The sequence below is a fragment of the Ostrinia furnacalis genome, unplaced genomic scaffold, assembly GCF_004193835.3.
Source record: "Ostrinia furnacalis isolate ACB-3 unplaced genomic scaffold, ASM419383v2 OfSCF6310, whole genome shotgun sequence".
Classification (NCBI taxonomy): domain Eukaryota; kingdom Metazoa; phylum Arthropoda; class Insecta; order Lepidoptera; family Crambidae; genus Ostrinia; species Ostrinia furnacalis.
In genome coordinates, this window is record NW_021136549.1 from 189,984 (window position 1) to 214,401 (window position 24,418).

At 39.5% G+C, this 24,418-nt stretch overlaps 2 protein-coding genes across 2 annotated transcripts in view; both read right to left on the bottom strand.

The window, feature by feature from the left end:
- The window catches only part of LOC114362261 (unconventional myosin-XV-like), a 50,902-nt gene that overhangs the window by 18,497 nt on the left and 7,987 nt on the right, over nucleotides 1–24,418 (bottom strand). Inside the window, 5 exon segments of the mRNA XM_028317570.1 lie at nucleotides 250–549; nucleotides 930–1,093; nucleotides 1,360–2,465; nucleotides 2,771–3,021; nucleotides 9,240–9,390. Coding sequence (XP_028173371.1) covers nucleotides 250–549; nucleotides 930–1,093; nucleotides 1,360–2,465; nucleotides 2,771–3,021; nucleotides 9,240–9,389 — 1,971 coding nt within the window. The 5' untranslated portion in view covers nucleotide 9,390.
- Nucleotides 9,969–11,240, bottom strand: LOC114362262 (extensin-1). Its single transcript, XM_028317571.1, has 2 exons — nucleotides 11,171–11,240; nucleotides 9,969–11,081 (listed from the first exon to the last, which is right to left on the bottom strand). The coding sequence occupies exons 1-2, from the start codon at nucleotides 11,216–11,218 to the stop codon at nucleotides 9,969–9,971; spliced, it is 1,161 nt and encodes a 386-aa protein (XP_028173372.1). The 5' UTR covers nucleotides 11,219–11,240.

A 24,418-nucleotide genomic window follows, 5' to 3' on the forward strand; every position in this document is an offset into this window, starting at 1 on the left:
TAGGTGTCCGCGGCTTCATAGTAACAAAGCGTCCATTCGCTCCTCTGGGCAATGTTTTGTTGGCGTCATGCTGAGCTGACATTTCAGCTACTAAAGGCACCTCGTTGATGCATAACAGCACTAACGTACACTAATCCTTCACATACCAAGCTGCAACCGTCGGCGTCCTGGGCTTCATAGTAACGAAGCGTCCATTCGCTCCTCTGGGTAATGTTTTGTTGGCGTCATGCTGGGCGCGTAGCTGAGCCGACATTTCAGCCACTAAAGGCACCTCGCTGCTGCATAACAGCTCTTTAACGTTCACTAATCGTTCACATACCTAGCTGCAACCGTCGGTGTCCTTGGCTTCATAGTAACGAAGCGTCCATTCGCTCCTCTGGGTAATGTTTTGTTGGCGTCATGCTGGGCGCGTAGCTGAGCCGACATTTCAGCCACTAAAGGCACTTCGCTGCTGCATAATAGTTCTAGAACGTCTGCTCGTAGGGCATCGCGGTTCTTGTCTAAGAACCCTTCTACGTTGTACCACACTTGGCCGGCGTAGTGTTTGATCTGGGAATGAAAATTGTATCATGGCGCATGAAGTCACTAAAGTAACTTTGAAGATCTTCTAATGTTAACTATTAGGCATTTTTATCAATCAGAGCTTATTTACAAAATGCCTTAAATGGTGACTTCACCAAACTCCCCATAAAAAGCAAGTAGGTTATCCGGTGGCCGGTGGGTCAATTGTGTAAGTATACGGTGTCAATAGATTACACACACGTCAGCTGTTGGCGATGATAGAAAAAATATTGATGATAGTCCAGCCATACACTGAATCAGACTTGTTCCCCCTTTATCCCCGTCTTAAGACAGTCAGTTTTAGCAAGATCTACCAAAAATCTCTACCACTTGTCAGAACTAAAAACAATGTTCTTTAAAACACTTACCCCAAACTCACTAGCCCCTAACCTCGGTCGGGAGTACAATTCGTTTAAAGCGTGGTTATAATGGCACTTCTCAAGGAACGACGCGTCGGACGCCCGCGGGAAGTTACTCTCATCGTCCAACAGATGCAGGATTCCCACTGGCTTTTTGCTTAAAAGCTGGATCACTGCAATTAAAATACATTCACGATTATTTTTTATACTATCAAAATAAGCACCTGTATGATTTACATTGGACACTACATGAGGACTGTACTGTCGATACATTTGTGAGTCAAGCAATAATCAAAGCAAGATTAAACTCATTCACCATGAAATGCAGCTTCTCTTTCATTCCAGAATATCAATCATATCTAGTCTATTTAGGGCTAATTTATTGACAGACGTCTCAAAAATGTTTTAGAAGCAGTATGCTATATAAAAACATACGCACCTGGAGAATTATCATTCCAAGTCAAATTAGACCACTCCAGGCGCTCCTTCTGATACTCCTGTTGTTCCAGCTTAAATATGTGCTTATTGAAGTAGTGTTGCAGCGTCTCGTTCGCGTAGTTGATGCACAGCTGCTCGAAAGAGTTCTCCTCTAGATCTTCGAACCCGAAGATGTCGAGCAGAGATATGCGGTGGGCGTCGTGTAACCCAGCGCGGTGAACTATCGAGTTTATTCGGAGGACTAGCCAGTTGAATAGAGAAGAGTATAGGGCTTTAGCGAACGCGTCTCTCGCGTCCAAAGCCTGATCAATCGGGAGGGGAGACCTCATGCGTTCCGCCCTCGCTGCCGTGACCCTCGTCGTCAACGCCCTTGCCAATGCCTCAGCAGGGACCTTCAATAAATGCGCTGCCCAGCGCACTTCAGCACCCCCGCCTAACTGCACCCCCTCCTGACCATGACGCAGTTGCCTTCTATGGAAATACACATTGCCCAAATGCAGAACTGCCGCAAGCACTCTTATAATATCCTCTCTCTCAGAATCTCCAATGCCCAAAACTTGCATGGCACCGCATAACGCCGACCAATCAGCGCCAGCACCAGCGCCTCCTGAATCTCCTCCTTGGTTGAGGTAAAAGTAATGCTCTGCGGTTAAAAGACCTCTCGATCGCCTCTGTTCTTCATCCAATCCAGCTAGCAACTCATAGAAGACATGGTAATTCCTTTCGCCAGGCGATTGCGTGACTATCCGAGACTTCTCCAGCAAGTAATGGGCGACTCTCGCGCCGGCTAACGCTCCGTCTTTGAAGTATAGTTCGAGCAGCTTGCCGAAGCGACTAGAGTTGTGGTTTTTTGGCGTTCTAGCGTTTCCGAAGGCCTCTAACAGGGGTGCTGCTTCTAGGATTTGTTCGGAGACGGGGGCTCTGCCGGGAGGGGCAGGGGCTACTGCTGCGAGGAACTGGACGGCCAGTTTGGTGGACTCGGTCTTTCCAGCACCGGATTCTCCGGAGATGAGTATGGCTTGCGGCTGGGGCAGAGAGGCGCGCGCAGCGGCGGCTATGGCAAAGAGGTGAGGTGGAAGGTCTCCTAGGGCTTCCGCTGCGTGGTATCTGGAAAGCAGTGAATATTTAATTAGAATTGTATTTTCTATTTGGTAGTACATAATAATAATAGGTATTAACATTCTAGTATTACAGAATTAGATAGGTACACAAAACTGAATTTTCCAATGTATGAGTTGAGTTTTGAGTGTAGTTCTGTATTCCTATTGCTTTTCTCTCTGATTTGGTTTCTCAAGAGTCTGATCTTACGTGCGAAGTAGTCTCTGCGAGTTATTAGCCTGACTTCTAAATAAATTCTTCTTTCTTGTTAGTCAGATAATTTGGCATTTAGGGTGAACAGAATGAAACCTCACCTCCTAGCAGTCTGCAGTCCATACAAGGCATCCACGGGCCGGTACGGGTTGACGGCCACCAGTATGGAGCCGGCGTAAGTGTAGATGAGCCCCTGTTCGTATCGCAGCTTCAGGTTCCACAGTAGGGCCGCCTCGTGAAGGTCGTGGAGACGCGTCATATCGTCCACGCCTGTAGGGCCCAGCTCCTCGCGAGGCCACACTGGGTCGCCTTCCTCTTCGCCATTGCCCATTTGGAGGGCAAAGGTCTGGGGCTGCGGAAAAAGGACCATTAATACTTATTTGAAAAAGATCACCAATAAGATCACACCATAAAGTGACAGATTACTAGAGGTATTAGAGGGGCAATCAAGACATAATTGGGGCTACACTGTGTCGCCTATTTCTTCGCCGTTGCCCATTTGTAGGGCGAAAGTCTGGGACTGTGTAAAAGTAACTATTATTAGAAGAATACCAGTGTACCTGGCAACCCTAGGCCCGGGGGATGACCTCCTCACAACAACTTCTCTGAGTAAACGCGATACGGCGCAGGCCCATTCATAATGTAGGTATAGACTGGCTGTGTTAATTTTGTGTTAAAATAAATTGCGCATCCTTGGTATTGACATGAATCAGCATATAAATAACAAAAAGAGGTCTGACACGGAAACAAAATCATTTTTCATAGAATCGAACACTTACAGTACTGTTAAATGAGATAATAAAAAATAATTACAATACCAGAAGTTATACTTAATGGTTACGTTACGAGCAAATGTAATGCACTTGGCTAATAATATTTCTCTACATTCATCGTATCGAAATTGTAAAAAAATCGAGAATACAATGCGTTCATAATTTTGAAATGTTTCTGCAATAAAATACATTTACTTTTAATTACTACCTTACTTTAATTGTGTGAGCAACATTCTTGTTATAACTTCGTTTAAATATGAGTGGAACGATTTAATTAAAACTAAAAATAATTAAAATAAAAAGTAGCCCTTACAAAGTAACATGAATCATGAACTACTTACTTACTTCATAGCCTAGTTATTTCATCAATGAATAGTTGTTGTGACTTGGTATCTACTTACATTTTTATACGAACCTGAAAATGGGTATAATTTCCTTTCGATCGTTTTAATTACTATAAGTACAAAAGACTTAATTAGAACAGATAAAAAACAGCCATAATTTTTGCATTACTCAAATGTAACGGTATCTGATGGAGCAACATCAAATGTGATATAACAACAATTAACTATGAACTAGAACGCCAGTACAAAGACTTTGAATTTATTAACTTGCACAAATATTACAAGTTAACAGCAATTTCCCACTGGCTTACTTCTCAAAGGAATAACGCAAATCTGCAGCGAGACGGAAAATTATAATGTGTTGTGAAGCCAGCTGTGCTGTGACATAATATAATGACAGTTCACGATCTGTATCAGACCATCTTTCGTGACCTGCCTTTCCCTCTCGAGATCACCGCATTGTTCGCAATTCATTGCGCTTCATTCGTGCATATTCATTCCACATTAACACCTTGAATACTCAATGGAACGAACATACATTTTAATACCTGTAACGTGTGGCGGCATACCAGTCATTTCCATAGCCGTGTTAACTGGTTCGAATGACCAAGCAGATTTGGTTGAGTAAGCAGGATCGTAGCCGATTATCTGGATACTGTTAAGTGACCCTCATTTACTCGAGGCATACATTAAGCAAATAGAAATGTATTTGCATGGTAATCCATCAAAGCCAATTACGTTTGTACATACGATCTGATAAGGCTGTGGGATTTGCGTCAATTATATCTTTGTCAAGTAGGTAGGACGACTTAAGCTAGCTTGGAACGTTGGGTATTTACATTTTTGATAAGGACATCCAGGCATAATTCTTTGAGTAGTGGCACGTAGATTGGCCGCCATCGCCGACTTCTAACGCTTGAACTTGACAGCTTGGAGGAATTCGACCTTGATGGCGACTGCATTTTTGCGGTCGACAGAGCACTATGCCTCTTTCTCTGGCGTGTGACGTTGCACGATACACAAGATTCGCAGGAAATGGACAAATAGGATGCAAAGGATCTAAAGGATTCAGGGGACGTTTGGGGAGTAGGCGCGAAACGCACTGTTCGCATTAATTTATATTATGAAAACATTTCAGGAGTTCTTGGACGTATTTAAAATTAATCGTGAGGTCAATCGGTTCTATGAAATCACGATTCAATTGCATCTCAATCATCGCTGGTCAGGTGTTGCTGATAAAACCAAGAAAAGTTAAGATTTAGGTACTGGTAGTGCACATAAGAAATATCATAGATAACATCACTCTATCACCCCACTTTTTATCAGAACACATCGCGTATTTACTCCACTATTCCATGGATCCCTACTCCCTATCCTTATACACAGGTCAAAGCAATTTCTCTCACTATAATAACACCGCGTAGTGCAGTGGTCGGCAAGCCGCGGGTAACTGATTGCACATACCTCTAGGATCGTATACTTGATAGCCAAGCACTGTTATGGTGCTGGGGTAACGGGAGGGCCACTTGACCGCGCCAGGAGTGGAGCTATTACTCGTATGAGAGCTGTTTTTATTACCCTGTTCTTCGCACGTCTTTTGTTTTAGGAAATTCGAATGCAATTTTTAAAATTGCTTTCTTTTTCGCTCATGTCATTATTTTCTTTTGTTTTTTTTTGTCTTGGCATTCTCGCTTGCCAGTAAAAAGTTATTTAAAGTAATGGATTTCATTAGAGTTTCTACTATTAATTTGTCGGATGCTGACTATTAAATCAAGGTAACTATTAACTATTACATACTCGCTAAGGTATTATGTTATGTATGAATGCCGTGAAGTAATTGTTACAAACAGAATTGATCGGAGCCGTGAGAATCGTGTTTTTATTTAATCAAGGAAGCGCACAACTTCTTGCATTATTATAAAGTGAGTCGTTCCGATAAATGTAATTGAAATAGTTCCTAACAGTGATGTCAGTCTTAAAGGTTGAATCAGACGTAGTTATCGAAGATTCAATGAAAATACCAACTGTCAATAATTTTAAACGATGCAAGCTTCACTCAGCACGAATGCTAAATCCATTCACAATCATTTTGTAAGGAATTTATGTTAACAACATTTTACGAAACCGTATGCTGTCATACAAGCGAGATATCTTCGCGAACATTTTTTTTATAAGTTTCAGCCTGCCTAGATTTTTATGATAATCTTAAACAACAATCTCGATATACATCACTGTCGATATAAAACATGTTTAGAACGCGTAAACGTAAGAGCCGTGAAAAAGCAGGCAGGCATAAATTACAAATGTTGAGTCGACTCTCTAGCGGCATTCCGCCGGCGGCCTTGTGAATCGCCTTTCCACGGTGACGATATCTCCAGCTGGGATTCGCTATTTACTTTTGAATCGATCATATACACAATGTTTGAGAAGTATGTTTGCTGGTTTCACGATATTTGCAAAGACTGCCAAGTGCCTAATATCCCAGCTCTCCTGTAGGTTACCTGGGCGTTTTAGAATTGAGTAATAAGTAATAAATGTTAGATCTGCTTAGATCATCATACAAAAACAAGGTCACGTTATGTAAAATTGAATGAAAGGCTCAAACCATAGCAGATTCCTATTTTTTTGCGGTATTGAGATGATCAAGTCTAATAAAAGTTGCCTCAACTTTCGTACTCAATAGATGCACGCCTAAGGCTTTATTTATCTATAGTTTCAAGAAGCAGTAACATACTACCTACATGTTCGTCGGTTGGTAAGCAAATGAAGGTTCAAAGTACAAGTAAGAGGCTTGAAATAGAATTTATCTATCAGGAGTTGTGTATGTATTTATTTATCATCGTTAGTAGGTCATTAATAAAACTTCTATTAATATACCTACGTGTGGCTATCAAATTGAATACGTCGATTGATTGGCCCCAATTTCCACCACCAGCCTCGTGAACCACGGTCAAACTGCGAAACCACATAACCGCAAGTTCAAGGCGAAGTCAAATGTCGATGTTCATTACGATGTATTTATGCATGTCATTATTTTAACGGCTTGAGAATGCTAGCTAAAATATTTTTAAACGGTTGAGTCATCGACACAGTCAATTCTTTACGAACTCTACCTGAGAGAACTACTTACAACAAAATTCAAGATTCATAAAAAAAATTGAGCCATCGACTCTGTAACAATTTGATCGGGAAGAAATATCTTAGGTACACGATAAGTAGTGCCATAGGTCAGTCCACTGCTGGACATTTATCCCAGTCAACTTCTGCTAAGGTAGCGCAGTGCTAACCTTCCTTTTATCGTCTGGTCGTCGTCTGTCTTGCTAAAGGGCGTCAAACACACGTTGCGCTTGCAAAACGCGGTATCCACTGTAGAACTGGTAATACTCATCCTAACACGTTTCATAGAATATCTAGGTACTATTAGCAAAATCGCCGCATACCTACGTGTTCCCATCCCGATTTCGTAACGTATTACTGCACGTATGTGATAATTAATATAAACTGAGCAATCACGCGATACCGTTATGTGTTCGAATGGCGCTACTTGTCATGCAATTAACTTGTACTTTGCATAAATAATTAGGTTGAGCAATTTCCTTCCGAAGCTACAGATATTGACTTGTAAAGTTTTGCTTTTCTCACTCATCGAGCGATAAATAGATTTTTTATCCACAACGAGGAAGCTCTTGGCCTGTATCTCACCTGATGGTAAGTGATGATCAGGCCGAAGGTGGAAGCGAGCGCTTCACCCGGAATCCACAACCACGGAGGAACTGGCTATCTTACCTCTAACTGCCGGAACACAACAATGCTGTTAACATTGTTGTTATGGCGACAGTCTTAGATAAGATGGTGGTAGCTAGCCAGGCGGACTTAGAACAAGCCCTAACACCTCAATGATCTGAGCCTAACACCAACCAAACCGAACAGAAAAATCTGCCCCCACTGGGAATCGAACCCGGGACCTCTGCGTCTGAAGCAGGTGGTCTTACTACTAGACCACAGAGGCGGTTAAACTGGTCCTAATATTAACCGGGTAATTTTAAATTACCGGCTTTAACGAATACTTAATTAACCACGACATAGTTTACAGCACATTAAAGTATGTTTTTGTTTTAGTAATAGTTCTGTAATTGGCTCAAACATACCATTACGTTGGCATCGAGTAATGTAAGGTGATAAATGAAGGAAGGTGTGTAATAAATGAATCTTAATTTGATTAAGCCGATAGATATTATATCTGTAAATCGAATGGTATCTGCTTGGCATGTCACTTTACGATTTCAAACGGGATCTACGGACATAAGGAAGATTGCATCTTAGGGTTGACATTAATAAATAAAATTGTAATAAAACAAAATACAGAGCTCATAGAGAGAAATGAAAAAATAAACAAACATTTATAAACAACTGCTTCGTGATTATCAAAATTAGATTCTGTGAATCTGAACTCTGAACCTGTTTGGGAGAACGAATTACTGATCGATATAAAAATCAAGCAAACAACTGAGGCTAATCGCAACTATGAAACTATGAAACAATTCGCTTAGCTTAAAAAAGTAAACCCAAATAAAATAGGATTTAGACCTAATAACATTCTACATCAAACTAACATTTTCTAACTCCAAGCCCTGTAGCGTCGCATGAGGCAACCTGTCCGAAGGCATCCGATCGATTCTAAGAAAGGTCCTGTCTAGCCACACCACATAGGGTCTCGATTGGCGCACCTTGGCGATCTGTCGACGCATTCGCAATACCAAGTTCTGTCGCATAAACTTGAAGTGCCTGACTTACACATTTGTACCGCAATTAAAATACGATGCATATCAATTTTGTGCCGGGATTATTTCCTATCTGGAAATAGAAGATATAAGGGACAGGTTGCACCTAGGGTATCTGAAGATCTGAAGGTATCTCAATAAGGTACATTACGAGGACAGGAGCACTTGCATGCATTATTTATGCATACACCGTGATTAGGAAGGATTTTTTATGCTCATCTTAATGTTCCCGGAAGCTCTGCTCCTTTTGACAAAGTAACATTTGTGACAGATTCAATTTAGCAATAGTTATGTACGAAACAAAGTCTGGGCGAGGCGAATTCGTAAATAAATGTATCACGAATGTGACAAAGTAACATTCAGCTGGCCGTGGCGGACGTCCAGGTTAGGACAATAACTCGCGGCTCCGTTTCATTGGGCTCCGGAGGACACCCCACATCTATATTTATAAAACCGAAAGTTCATTGATTGACTGACTCACTAATCCTTTTAGAACGTAGGTGCTCACTTAGAACGGATTCACGCGCACGAAGTCGCTGGTGGCTGCTAGTAACCAATATACAAATTATACTTATCCTGCCGGAAAAATGAGAGGATGCACCGTTCACGTCACGATCTGTTTGGCTGTTGATAGTTCTAAAGATTAACTGATCTTGGATCTGTATTACTCACCTGTCCATTGACGATGGCGCTGACGAGGAGCACCCTGGCGGCGCGGTGCACCTCGAGCAGCGAGCCGGGCAGGGGAGCAGGCGCGCCTGCCGGCTGGAACCATACTGCCGCGCCTTCTGTCCACTCTGACAGCCCCCCGGAGCCCGCCATGCTGCGGACAACAGGAGAAGCTGGTTAGAATCCAAATCAAAAATATTTTATACAATTTAGACCACTAGTCGCACTAATAAACGTCAAAATACAGTAAAAAAGGTAGCCCTTAAGGGGACACTTTACATGTCTCCTTATCTTTTGGGCCCTACCAGCGCTTCGAAACAAACACTGAGAAGAAACGCCGGAACAAACTCAGTCACCACTAGTTGCCAAATTCAAGTACATCAAAAATATATGCAGACTAAACTGACCACACATCCTTGTCATTAAATAATATGTAGAGGAGCTGGCAAGAAGTAAATGATCTGCATTCAACGTTCTTACGATTTTGTACGGTTAATAAACCGTAGTTGCTGTTGGCATGATCAACTAAATGGAATGACGTCATTTTAGACTTGGTAGATTTAGTAAAATGCAACAAGGCTGCACTGCATGCAGTGTGCATTCTTAGGTGAATTAGAAGAAAATGAAAAAACAACATTAGGTTCGTATAATCGTTTACTTATTAAATAAAATAAAGCATTTACATTACAATACTTAACATGTATTGTCATAATATAACAATTTCAACATCTTTTACAAATAAATTGGCGCAACTGGTGGCGGAGGGTAAGGCGATGGGAACTCATAAGGGTTATATGGCAGCGGTGCGGAGTTGCAGCAGATCGGAGGAGGGGAGGGAGGCTGCAGGCAGAGCGGGGGAGGCGGGGGTGGCTGCACGCAGAAGGGCGGGGGCGGAGGGGGTTGGACTAGAATTGGGGGTGACGGGGGAGATTCGTATAAGATGGGCTCGGGCACTGGAGGCTGCACCGTGAAGGGAGGAAGTGGGGGTGGGGTCAACGTCATCGGTGGCGGTGAAGGTGGCTGAACGCTAATCGGAGCTGGAGGCGGCGGCTGGACGCACACTGGCGGCAGCGGAGGCGGTTGGACCATGATCGGGGTCATCGGGGGCAGTTCAACCGGCACTGGCGGTAGAGGAGGAGGCTGCACCATGATCTGCCCGATGGGTGGCGGTTGCACCACGATCGGCGGGGGAGGAGGCAGCTCAATGACGATTGGAGGTGGCAATGGAACTTCCACTAACATTGGCGGGAGCGCGGGGGGATTAATGTACATCGTCGGAGGAGTTGGCGGCGTGACGTACACTGGTGGAGGAAGAGGTGGGTTGACGCATATTGGCGGCAACGGGGGCGGGGTTACTGTCATCGGTGGTGGCGGCGGAGGGTTGACGACGAAAGGTGCTAGCGGAGGAGGAGTGACCGTCATTGGTGGTAAAGGAGGCACCTCAACCAGCACTGGGGGAGATGCTGGAGGGGTGACGTAAACTGGCGCAGGCGGTGGGAGAGATACGTATACAGGCGGGGACGGGGGAGTTTGGATGGTAATGGCGCCTGGGCAGGAAGAAGGCAGCGGGGGATACGAAGGTGAAGGTAGTGGGATGGGTGCGGGATAGTCCAGATAGGTAGGCGCGGGTGAATAGTCGACGTAGGTAGGTGGAGCTGCATAATCAATGTAGGCAGGTGCAGCTCCATAATCAACGTAGGTAGGTGCAGGTGCATAATCAAGGTAGGAAGGCGCAGCTGAGAAATCGACGTATGCAGATGCAGACGCTGAGGCAGACGCTGCTATCGCAGGAGGATAGCTCGGTGCCCCATAATACTGCCCGTATGGATCGAATGCCCATGCGTGCTGCAAATTAAAGAAATTAATTTAATCATTAAATGTATTAAATGAACAACTCTAGAAAAATAAATATTGTAAAGTAGAAGGAATCTTACCTGGGCGACAAGACCCAGCACCAAAAACAATGCCTTGGCGGTCTCCATGATGACCGATTTTCAACTTGCCTGCAGTCACATATTTACCCTAATATATACTAACATATTGCCCCAGATATAGTTGCAATGCAATAAAACGCAATATTACTATCGTAACCTAATTTAACTTTGATCTTTATACTTGGACTTGGCTTATCATTCTGAAAGTATTGAAATAAAAGATAAAGCACGTAGAAGCAAAATGAGTAACGTGAAAGTTGTGTAAAAATAAAAGAAACTAATTAATAAATTCATTTATTTTCTTGATTTTCTTTTTTATTTGAACAGAATTTATTTGAAACACGGAAATATTCGATTCGTACATATTAAAAAGTTAATTATACAGCTAATAATTAAATGGCACTCAAGCAAACCTAATATAATTTATGACGATAAGATACTGATCATTAAAATAAAAACGGAATATTTGCATAAATAAAAGATTTTTATCACTACTTACTAGACGCACTTTTAAGAAGTAGCTGTTTTACACGTTTCAGTAAACTAATTAAACATTAAAACTTTTTATTGGTTTGTAATAAGTAACTAATTATTATGGTTTTTAAAACGAATTAAGTAGTAGCTGTTTTACACGTTTCAGTAAACTAATTAAACATTAAAACTTTTTATTGGTTTGTAATAAGTAACTAATTATTATGGTTTTTAAAACGAATTAAATTATGAGGGGTTAAAAAGGTTTTTTATTAGGTTTTTACAGGTGAAAAGGCTCATTTGTGAGTGCGAGTTATTTAATTTAGTGCAGTAGTGATCAAACAGATCAATACAAGTTTGCCACACCTACCAAAGGTCTAGGGATTCTAAAATGAGGGTCTTGGGACAGCAAATACAACTCTACCGAATTACTTGGAGATGGATTTTAAAACTAACTGCGTTATCTGCATGTATAAGGCCATGGGATTGTCTACGACAGACTATATCTAAAAACTGGATCCAGGAACCTGAAAGGACCTGGAAGGGCCTAGTAACAGCTCCAAAGGTCAAAGTTCAAATAAAACTGACCTTTACTACAGTAATAATAAAACCAGGAGTCCTCTAGTTTATATTAATCGGCACACCTATTGCTGACCCAAAAAGGGTTCATTGAATCCGGGAAACAATGGCAAGCGAGACACTTCCGCTCGCCAAGACTTGGCCCGCGGCTGGCCTCTTGAATACCAATGCTGCGACGACATACAGGGCGGCAGTGTGGTTTGACCGCAAGCTTTTTTAGAGCCACGAGGATATAGATGAGCAAAAGTGCGGGAGATGATATGGGGGCAACATCTCAAGAAGTATGCAACCTAAAAACTTCAGATTGAGCCTTTTATTGCTTGAATTTCAGGCCATACAACAGCATCACTGATAACCAAGTCTTGTATGTGTATCAAGTGGAAGCAACTAGATAGAAAAATGTAGTCTAGCTAGGCGATTAAAAATAAAATTGCTGCCACCCGCATAAATCTTCATAAAATTGTGACATTTTGAAATATTAGTCATGAATGAGAGTGACAAATGTGTTCGAAAATATAGATATAGTATTCTGAATATTATGGCTTGCTGTCGGCAAGGTGCTTGAGCGGTGTTGCCCATGAGCTTGACAATAAAACCAGGCTCCAACGAGCGATGCGGTATTAGAATCATATAATTTACACTGCAATCGATTCCATATCCGGTTTAACGATATGACTCGAAATAAATCTGAATTTTATATCAAAGGTAACGGTTCAAATCTCGGTTTTTGACAAAGCCAATAAAAATAACATATCAACTCATTTGAAACTGAAGAAATTAACAGAGAAAAATCCTAATTTAAATCAAATCAAGAGCTTCCTCGTTGTGGATAAAAGAATCATTAGACGATCGATTCTTTAATAAACTGAATACTATTCCTAATTTCTTAAGCCTTATGTTTCCATCCTGTATGTTAAACCAGACAATTTGTGTCTGCCTGACCTTGATCGCCAGGTCCGAAGTAGATAGTGGATTCGCATTCTGCTGGGTTATATCCACTTCTTTATATGCAGCCCTCGCTCGACCTGTGACTTTCTATGGTATCGCTACCAATTGTGGAGAAATTATTATAATTCCGGTTGTGCTGGTAGATTTATTATCTTTAGTTAGTAGGTAAGTTTATTATGATTAATCATACAGTAATCATATGAAAATACATACAGATTAATGTGAGAAGACGCAAGTGTCAGTCGAATCGTGATCATGACACACCGCTTATGTGATTTGAATACAAATTAAATGTAGGTACTCGTACTACTTACCTCTACACACAAGCCCATGCTATTCAAAAAGGTTAGCATATTTAAATAAGGTATATCCGATATCTCATAATCATTCTGCTTATTTTGAATCTTGGGAAATAGTGTGAGAGTCTACTTGTAAAGTAGACAACGGATTGTAAAAAGTATAACATAAAATAAATACGTATGACTCAAGTAATACATTCGCTAACATTTTTGGATCACACCTGTTCGGATTTCTGAAGGAAATATAGTCACAATAACGCTTATAAAGCAAGATATTAAATTGTCTGTACAACTGCCAAAAAGTTGATTTCCTATTTACAGAAATTGATCGTAGCTGTTGCTTATTTTCTGATAAAAATAGTTAATATAGATTTCACTGAAACTGTCAGTCCGCAACTAAAGGAAATTTTATTCCCTACTCATAAATTAAAGATGAAATGAGCTCGATTATTTCATTCCGATAGTTCTAATAGAGAGCTAGTAGAAGCTGTAGAAAGCGAATTTATCTGATTGCATGTTGGCTATCATTTTAAACGCACAATTTCTATACCATAAAGGTTGCGTTGGACTGTACACGGAATTCATTTTAATAATAGTTGTTTACTGTGTCCAGTTTAGATACTGCAAAACTATTTAAAAGATACCTAAAGGCATGAAAATTAACCACATTTTGTATCCCGTACAAGTACTATTTACTAATGCTGAAAATAAACGTTACATCTTCCAATTCCAATCAACCAATCAAGAGATTTTATTAAATAAAAAAAATAATTCGCTAACTCTACATTAAAATGTATCTTCTAACCTAATTCAATTAGAGGAATAAGGCTGAAATAAAAAATAAACAAACCATTACAAAACTAGAAAGACTACAAAAGTGAAGGACTGTGCAATGTGATAACGTAAAAACTTTTTATTTCATGGTAAAAAAGTTAACAGGTTTTCAGTTCTAATTTCATTAGTCATGACAACAAGATCTGGGTTATTTACGATGTTTTTGTAAGGAATAATATGGCTGGTCATTGGTCATATAGTACGGTCTACTGTTTAACTATTAATTGCAGAATCGCAGCCTCATACAAACTTCGTTATGGTAACAAAATAATTAAAGGTTACTCAACTATTTGTTAATGAACATTCCGTTGAACTATTGCGTTCACATTACGTCACTACATTTATTTGTATTTACGTAAACGGTCCGTGAGAATTATGGATGCCGCCAAATTGTCTGCTACTAAATGTCAAAGTTTACTGTGAAAGCCGCATGGCTCACATAAGTAACATACCTTAGCTCAAGGCGTTGGTTTACAATCTTGATAGTAGCTTTATTATAGAGTCATACATACAGTCATGTTCTTTTGGGAGTTGTTAGTGCAGATGTAAAGCGAAGTGATTTTTAGAAAAGATGTAGAGCCGTCCGAAATACTTAATCTATCATTAAACTGTTCCCATTATGGAACTTGATTGACTCATTAATTTGGTTTCTATTAATTTCTATTAAAATTTCATGTCCTATTGAAATATTTGTTATGTGTGTGTGCGTGCACCCCTAGTTTTCGGGGACTACATTTAGGTGCATCCAGCACTCAAATGGAAATACATGTAAGATTTTGGAGTCTATTCAGACCCCAGATCAAGAATCTGAGATTTAGACCTATTTCGTGTTCGTTGACGACAGCATCCGTTTTATCAAAAACACGACTCAATAAATACTATGAACCAATGCTCTTCCGCCACTATCTTTTAAATGCTAATAACAAGAATGCTCTAAGCTCATCTGATAAGTTCCCTTGCTATAGGAAATCGGCAATTGTTGATCGACGGGAGAATGCGTTGCATAAGCGAGAGTCTTCACTGGGATCGGGGGCAGAGGCGAGAAGCGGGTCAGTGGGCCGGTGCACCGGGCCGATTGCTATGCAGGCGGAATACCAAGCCTGGGCGAAAACTATAGTTTCAACGATATACTATACTATTTGCATCACGACGACTTCGAACTCCTCCTATGTTCTTCTGATTAATTTCTTTGCAGGTCCAATGCCAGGACAAACTTGACCTTCACTTGTTGGGTTTTTATTGGCAGTCAAGTGTAGATCCTACACAGGAGTTGCAGCGGTAGGAACGAGAGGTGGGAATAGTCCCGAATCACGACTACTTCGTTTTCCTGAAGAAATGCTTCACGGAATCTTTACGTACCCACATTCAGTTATGTTCTTCTACTTCTTTATGAATTCAGGCATCTGAACTATAAATTGTTATACCACATTTCTTTTTCTTTTGTTTAATTTATGTCTGTGTCTGTCATATGTCTATGTTAAATTGTTGAGGTTTATTTATGTCATTGTCAAGTGGAAATTGATGTAACTCGAACATAGGTACTTTAGTTCTATTGTTTTTTAGATTTATTGAGACAAGTAGGTATTCCCCGAAGCACATTTATGAAGTTCAGTTTTCGTAGCTCTATTTTGTTTTAATCTTCTTGACCCATGTAAGTAAGCTTCTCTTGTCAGCTAGTTGAATTTAGGATTACGATCACTTAAATTTCAAGTAATTTAGCTAGACTGACTGTCGTTTAATATTAGAAGGTGTTCGAAGGCATGTCTCAATAAAGCATCGCAAAGAATAATTCACAAGACAGTTTGTATAGCAAGTCTAGAATTTAAAGTGTCATCTGTCTCGAGTAATTTTTTTAACTGGGTTAATGTTGATAATGATGCAGATCAATATAAAAAACCGTTCGAATTTATAGCTGACGAATAGAGATAAACTAACAAAGTTGTTAACACATTTACAATTTGAGATATTTCGGAATTTTCTACAAATATTCCCAATAAAAACTGGTTTTACTAATTTTATGGACATTGTGGTGACTTTGACGTTGGGAACGTCGTTTATTTGCATTAATGCTCAATAATTTCAATATTCGGTCATAAAGAGCTTGATACACACATACAAAAATATGTGAGACTTACCCATGAACGATAGATTTTCCTATAAACATACCCATTTAGGCGACTTGACTGATTGCCTGAGCCTGAGAGCCGCAATTTTCCCAAGAAGAAGAAGAATCAGCGCTAGAAACTCGAACATCATTAAGTTCACTAACTGCATCTCTTTCAAAGGATACAGTCTGAATAACAATATTATGGTTGTTTACTACTTCTTTATCTTCTTATATGTATTTGTTGCTTGGTCTTAAAACATTGCAATCGTTGGAAGAATGTAACGTCAGTATTATAATGTGTAGTTTCCAAGAATGAGGCGCATTAGCGTTCCAGCCCAGCCTATGGAAAGTGAGTGGACCGCATTTCAAATCTCGACCTTGGCACTAAATCATTTTCCCAATTATCAAATAGTCCATTTGACGGCCTATAAAACAATTTGAGTGACAATGCGCCGGCGCCGTCGCAAGCGCACTCAACGAGAAACGGCCATGTTTTTCACAACCAAAAGTAATTGAAAATGCCGTGGTTCCGGGAATTCGATTGATTTACGTAATTTGGTATATTATTGTCTAATTTGGACAAGGTCATTACAACTTACTGTTACAATTAATTAGTGTCACAGTCGTTTATTTTAAAGTAGCTGAAACTAATCGAGTTTTAAAGTAGATGTGTCTAATTTTTTCGGTGAATTCATCAAATACTCGACCTTCGGTTGAAGCTAGGTCGGAAGACATTTAAGCAATTTGTTAAACAATGTAAGGTGAACGAACTTTCAATTTCAAATCAAATACCTATCTGAAAAAAAGCAGAACGGGATATTGCGTTGGTGAAAGATTTTAATATTGCATTCGATATAGGAATAAACCTATTCAACTTGCAACAATTATTGCTCATTACTATTAACAAACAAATCTAATCTGTCCATATCCGAACATAATTAAGATCAAATAAGTATCAAGTAATGGTCAATTCGTTTCGCTCGCAATAAACTAATTATGGTTTCAAAATAAGGTACCGGTTAGGTCCCGGACCAGTCGGACGACATATCGAAATTGTGGAATAACATTGCGAAACAATTGTCATGTTGGCAACATCATAATACCTGGTTAGGTTGGCATTGCCAAAGATTGAGGTAGGCTGTTATGGTGACTGACACTGGCGCTGCTAGCGTAAATAATAACTTACTAAGCTCACTCGCTTGTTTATTTAGCTAAACAAATAATAAAAATAGACACGAGACTTGCTAAAGTCCCCCTTAAATATTACAGTGTCCATTTAATCGTAAAATCTTCACCTTTACCCAATGCCTTCATGTCATGGACATCTTGGAAATTAATATACGTTAGAGTTAATTAACTACCTAAATACGCTGTTTAAGGCGTGGGTGCCTCTTAACCACAATAAAATAAATTAGTATTAATCGTAATATCATTCATCAAGCAAATAGATCGAAAGCCGTCTAAACTCACTGGCAAATTAATTTAATTACGCAATTTTCACCATTTTCTGAGTGGGCCTAATGCGCACACCAAACAATGGGCTGTGGGATGAACACGGTGTTATGTGATTACTCTAACCCTAGTCCGAAGTACAATGGCTCATTAATTCAGAGCCTGTGACGAATATCAAGTCTACAATAGAGAGGTTAGAGACACAGTGGGGCAATTCCACACTTTTATTTTATTACCTCTCGTGGATGAAGCTACAACCAAAATGGCATGTGAAACAAAGAGCTTTACTGACAAGTTGATTAATTCATTAATGGATATTCAGGTAGAATAGAATTCAAAATAAAAAATGATTCCCAAGTGGTATAGTTAAAATTGCCAGTCACAATGTCCACAAAATGCTGAATGTGACACTAATCTTTCTTACTAAATGTCTCGATATAATAGATTCTTGATCTGACGACAACGCATCGAGATCCGAGACAATAAGTAATCGATAACTCGGATTAACATTGCATTGCATTGATGAATATGCATGAGGAAAACGCCTTATAGTTACGTTTCTTGGAGGCCATCATTTAATTTCACATTATAATAAGAGTGAAGAACCAGTAACAATTATCAAAGACCACTAAAAAGATAATGACCGTAATAGCGATGGAGGTATTTCAACATCAATTAGCCAGCACAAATCTCACAACGATGATGATTCTAAAGACTATGTTAACAAAGACTTATGTGAGAAATTTAAATTAAATTCCCAAGTCACGAGTGCACTTGAAAAATTTAGCACATTTCGCGACTATTGCCGCGCGAACGCAACGCGACCCGCAAGCAGCACAGGGTCAGTTTCAAGTGTGAGAATTACCTAACAAAGTTAAAACACTTCATTAACCTATCGAGTTTACGGAAAGGTTATCTTTTTCTCAGAAATTGCTTTTCTTGTTGATTCTGCGCAACTTGACATGATTAATTGGTTCCAATTACTTAGTTTTTACAGTCAATTTGACTTTGATAACATGATTACTATGATGATGATTTCGACTTTAATTATTTTAATATAGAAGCTGCAATCGATGTTCTGATAAAATTTAAAGACACAGATTAATGCGTTGATAGAAAAAAAGTGTCGAAGGGCAATGAAAGGAAAAGCGTGATGTGTAGGAAGTTATATAAAGCGATACGATCATAAAACAAAGATCGACGACGTTCCTTACGACGCATTGTTTACAGACGACATTTTCTAAGAAGAAAGTGTTAAAGCATACGTAATATTTACTTGTCAACTCGCGAACTTTTCACAGCTAATAGCAACGACATTAAAATTGACACCAAACATAGATTCTAATTCCAATAGAACATTGCAAAACCATCACAGTTATTAGCAATCCACACAAATTTCTTTTTATAAGTTAAGAAACAAATTCAATCTCATTTCGATTTTTAGTAGGTCTACTTATTTTGCTTGATAAATTATGCCAAAAATAAGCATAATGTTATGAAAATAAGTGCAATTGAAAAGTTGAATATACACTTTCACTTAAAAAAGTAATAACTTCCGACTGTACTTCAATGCGTTCTAGTAACTTTTTACCGTCATCAGGTAGATAATTATCAATTCCAATCGGCGTCCATTCGTCATAAATATCTCTGAGATAGAAATGACCAACGCGTGACACTTTCAAGCGACCAGCTGTAGAAACTGCCCGCCGCGCTAGTTGTAGGTACTCACGAGCTTAAACAATCTCCCAATGTTTAGACATGTCACACGGCGCGGTTTCACGAGCTTCCGTGAATCGAGAGGCGTCTGTTGCGTTCGAGAAAGTCGCCGCGCCCTCTGATACCGTTGTGCATGACGGATTGCTACATGTCAGCCACATAACACTAGTTTTATTAAGTAACTGACCTTTGAGTCGACATTTCATTGGTACGAAACAACGCTTACGTTCGACGTATTGTAATTGCAAACGAGGCAGCTGCGCATAATGGACTGTCACAAGGTACGGTTCTAGGACGCTAATGCTTCCACATAATTATGAAAAATTCATTTTACAAGATGATTTACAAGAAATTAATTTGAATTTTGTATATTAACATACAAATCTTAGTTGCCATTCTTCAGTTTCTTATAATTTCGCTATCATGAACGTAATAAAAATCTCATGTCGGCCAAATTAGAAAATTACAACAGATGTTCGCACAAACTTTCTAACTGGCGGTCGCTAACTGCGTAACCATTTCCCTATTATATTATAACGATGGTATTACGTATAACAGTATAGACAGACATTCGATGAAATTGTGGCTTAAAATATGAGCGTTCTATAATATTTAAAATTAATTAATCGGAATCACGCGAGCCGATTTCATAGATCGATTTAAAATAATAATTTTGAAGCTCGTAAATTCAGCTGCTCGCATATTGCCAACGTTTAGAAAATTTGTAATTAGATTATTGTATGTAGGTTAACTAAGTCAATAGATAATAAATGGACAACAAATGGAAATTGTGTGTTAATTTGGTTAGATACAGCTAAGTACTTATTACTACAAACGTTTACATTTCAAAACTGCACAGTACCATCGGCAACGCCAGGCATACGTGAATGGCACATCAGATTACTATTGTTCTTCCATTGTTCAATCCATCATTCATCCATTCATGCATGCCATCTCTGACATGCTTGAAAACTGATCGTAACTTCTAGAAATCACTTGATTTATTGCGAGAATTCCCATTAATAGGAAATTGGTGTGTAATCAATCAAAAAACTGTTCGACCGCTTAAAAAACTATACCATTAAGCAAGATTCGCCTAACGATCTCAAAGACAGCCTGTTTGTCTTGTGGTTTGCACCACACGATGGTTAACAAAAGCCAATTGTCGTCCAAGAGGTGCGTGCGCGCAGCTATTAGGGGCAACCAGCTCGCGAGACATCCGAGAGAATCGCAAACATCGCGCCTGTGTACTCGAGCGCTGCGGGCGCGGCTGCTATCAACAGCTTTCTTTTAAACTTTTGGAGATATTGCAGTCATTCCACTTGACTTTTCCCTTTTTAGACCTTTTGAAACCTGTTTAATAATGATGCAAGATTGTAGACAAGTTTACTGATGAAATGAGTCGAAACCGCGGTAAGATTTAGAGCGCTGATTTAAGAAATTGTGGAAAGTGGAATTGAAATTGAACCTGAACCTAACCTCTTTGATGTTTCTGAAAATTTCTAACGTATGTCAGCAGGACTCTTGTTGGCAGCACTCAACTCTGACTCAGACTAGAAAGATTTCTTCCATCAATAAAAATGAAACTAAATTGCATCATTACCGGAGTGAAACTTGCCGTACGCGCGGCATTTATAGATCATGCTAATAGGCAGTTTAGTGCAAATCGTTTTCTGGTACACTTGTAATCCTAGCTCATTGATTCGTCAGCCGCGAACCGCAACGTTTTTTATCAGACCGCTTGTAGCATAACTGTATACATTGACATAATTTCTTCCAGTCAACTGGTGCACGCTAATGATGGCTCATGATAGCGGCTCTAATGACGGGGGACGATGAGGTGTGTCGCAAATGATGGTGTCAACGATGGCGAGGCTTGCGGGCACTTATGTGTGACCAGGTCAAGCGTGGAATACCTACTGTTAATTTGTCATGTTTGTTAGCTAATACATCTTAAGGCAAATTGCTCTAAGAACAAGAATTCGCCAAGCCAGTAACAAGAAATAATTGCAATGTATCTTTAAAGGGAACCTAAACAACCGTTACTCGGTTTTCGCATCACTGGGCAAAGACAATCGTTATGAAAAATATTGTTTTTATTACCTGTCTACATATTAGGTCTAAATTGGATTTCATAGGATCAGAAAACTCACAAGAACTAGTGATTAAAATAATCCAATACCATACAATAACTCTTGAAGGGAACCATGAAAATGCAAATATATTTTGACGAAGCAAGAATTCGATTAGTTGGGAGACAGACAAGAAAATTAAATATCGTATTTGGTTGGGACGACAACTGACTTGGCAATCACACCTGCGGAACTTAATACTGCAGTGTATGCATGTAGTGTAATGCAAACCAAATGTGAGCAGCAATCGCCTTGACCGCAGCGGCGCGGTCACGTATCGCCTCCGTCGCGTATCACTGCGCACGGGCAAGTGTTACACGTGGAAAGCTTGGGAACTCGCAGGACTTGGAGATATCATCAAGAAAGCGATGGAAGTGTTACATAGAGATGATTTGGTCTGATTATTTTAATGTTTTTACTTCTGCAACCAAAATCTGGCAAAAAATTCTAATTCAATTGCTTCAAAAACATGATTTGAAATAGTACTTTGGAATTGAATTAAAATGTATTTTCGGTGTGTAGATGCTCGTTTTTGGTAGCGCGATACTTAGAAAATGCATAGAAGCTAAGTAAGGGAGAATTATAAGAACGGTGTTTTATCGAAACAAGCGTGAAAAAGATACTAACTAATTAAAAAAATACCCCTAGTTTCATAATTCCAACCGAACGAAGTCAGTTCATCAGAGAAATAAGGAGAATACTTACCTAAGTAACGTCGTGGATCAACGACTACGATTAGGTAAGTAAGTGTACAAAGGCAATGCGTCATTCTTTAACTAAATAATAAAGTAAATATTATTATACATTTACGAGTAGCTTATTCACACTCGACTCTACGTGCGATTTTATTACCTTACTTGACCTGTTTATGTGCTGACAATTGAAATACACGAATTTATGTGCTTGAATAGCACAACAAATTCAACAAGATTCTATTCAAATGTAAATAATTTCAGCAGAATAGGAAATGTAATGTGGCGCCAGCAAGGACTCATGAAAGGAGGACTGCAAAATTCTGAATGGAAGCTGCGTACGAGAAAGCGGCCATTGATACTTTCGGTTGACGTTTGGTGCGCACGCGCCGGTATCCGCCCGGAATCGGGACAAGCATTTAGGCGCGCGCTTAGTATGCGCAAGGGCTCCCGGACGTAGAATTTAGCATAAAAAAGTGTTTTCGCGAATGAAAGTTCTGTCAAAAACTTTCGTTGGCCAATCTGGGAAGTTTGAAGAAAAAGAGCGAGCCAGTTTTATTGTTTTCAGAGTCGATAACACAATAAAAACGAGGAAATCGGAAACGTTTTTCGTGCGTTGGTACGTGTTAAAGAATGTCTGCTAATTTGTAAAACATTGTTTTTCAATTAAGTAAAAGCATCAGTATAGTAAGTCATGACAGTAATTCCTGCAATAATCAAGTAAAACCGCATTCAGATGCGATTCTACGCGAGTCAAAATCATTCGTAAGTTTTTCACTCTACGAAGATACGCGACAAATATTATGTCCAATAGTGGCTATGGATGCAGTTGTACGACTGTGGGTAGTAGAGGCGTGCCTAATTTGCAATAAGGCTATTGTCGCGGGCGCCAACTGTTACACATTCCTCAGCAGACACGGTCTCGGCATAACGTACAGTTGACAGCACATCAGCCACATTTTTGTGCTAAAATCGAACCTATCCCAAGTCCCAACTTGATAAGGTGACCGTATCTATCCTGATGTGCCATCTTCTGTACCTAGTGACTGAGCACGCAATAACTATGTCACTTTCAGGTTTGCTATTCCATGGCCATTTCGTAAGCTTGCTTTTATTTCTGTAGCTCTAATCCGTTTTTCACTTCATCAGGTTTTCACGTCTCCTGATTGCTGCCTGCTTGTTCTTTTCATGGTTTAAATTCTTAAGACTTCTGAGTTAGAATTTCTTGTTTTCTCAATAAACTTTCAAGGAAAAACGACAATGGTTAACATTTTGAGTGCGTTTTGCGAACATTCGAAAAGCGGTTTTTAGTTACAAAAGGAAATGTATCACTATTAGCTCAATTACTAGCGGCTCACACTAACTTTGTCTCTGTCTACCCTACCAGAGACTCGAGTGGCAACGACAATGACTGATGTATTGACAGTGTAATGATTTCTCTTTGTCCCGTATTGACAATGGTGTAGGAAAGCGGTAATGCGATAATAAATTTTCAACTACTTACGGTTTGAATATTAAAGATTTTATCGTAGAGCACATGTTACGAGTACGTTACAAAACGATAAAAGTAACGTGCCATTTTCAAATAACGGTGTTTTTGTTCCGCATGAGTGGTTTAATACATTGTATTTGGGGCTGATTGTTCAACTAAGCTTAACAATGTTTAGTTTCATCTCATACCCATCTATGGGCAACTATGTATTAACGATTCATGATAATATAGTATCGAAAGAGATAGTGTCCATTACTTCTGGTTATATCTCCAGCGATTCCAGAATATGCTTATTAGACTGTAAAACATTCCTAATTTGAGATTCTAGTAGCTTTGCTACGTCTTCAATTTACAAATCCAATCTTTTAAGACTGTTACATAGTTCTTTTGTGATCACAGCCTAGTTAATATTCGCCATAGGTAAAACTACATCCATAAATTGAGGATATATTTTGGTACTTTTTTTGTATTTGTTTTTTATAATTGGTTTTGTAATTATTTTCTTCACCATCTTGATTAGGGATTC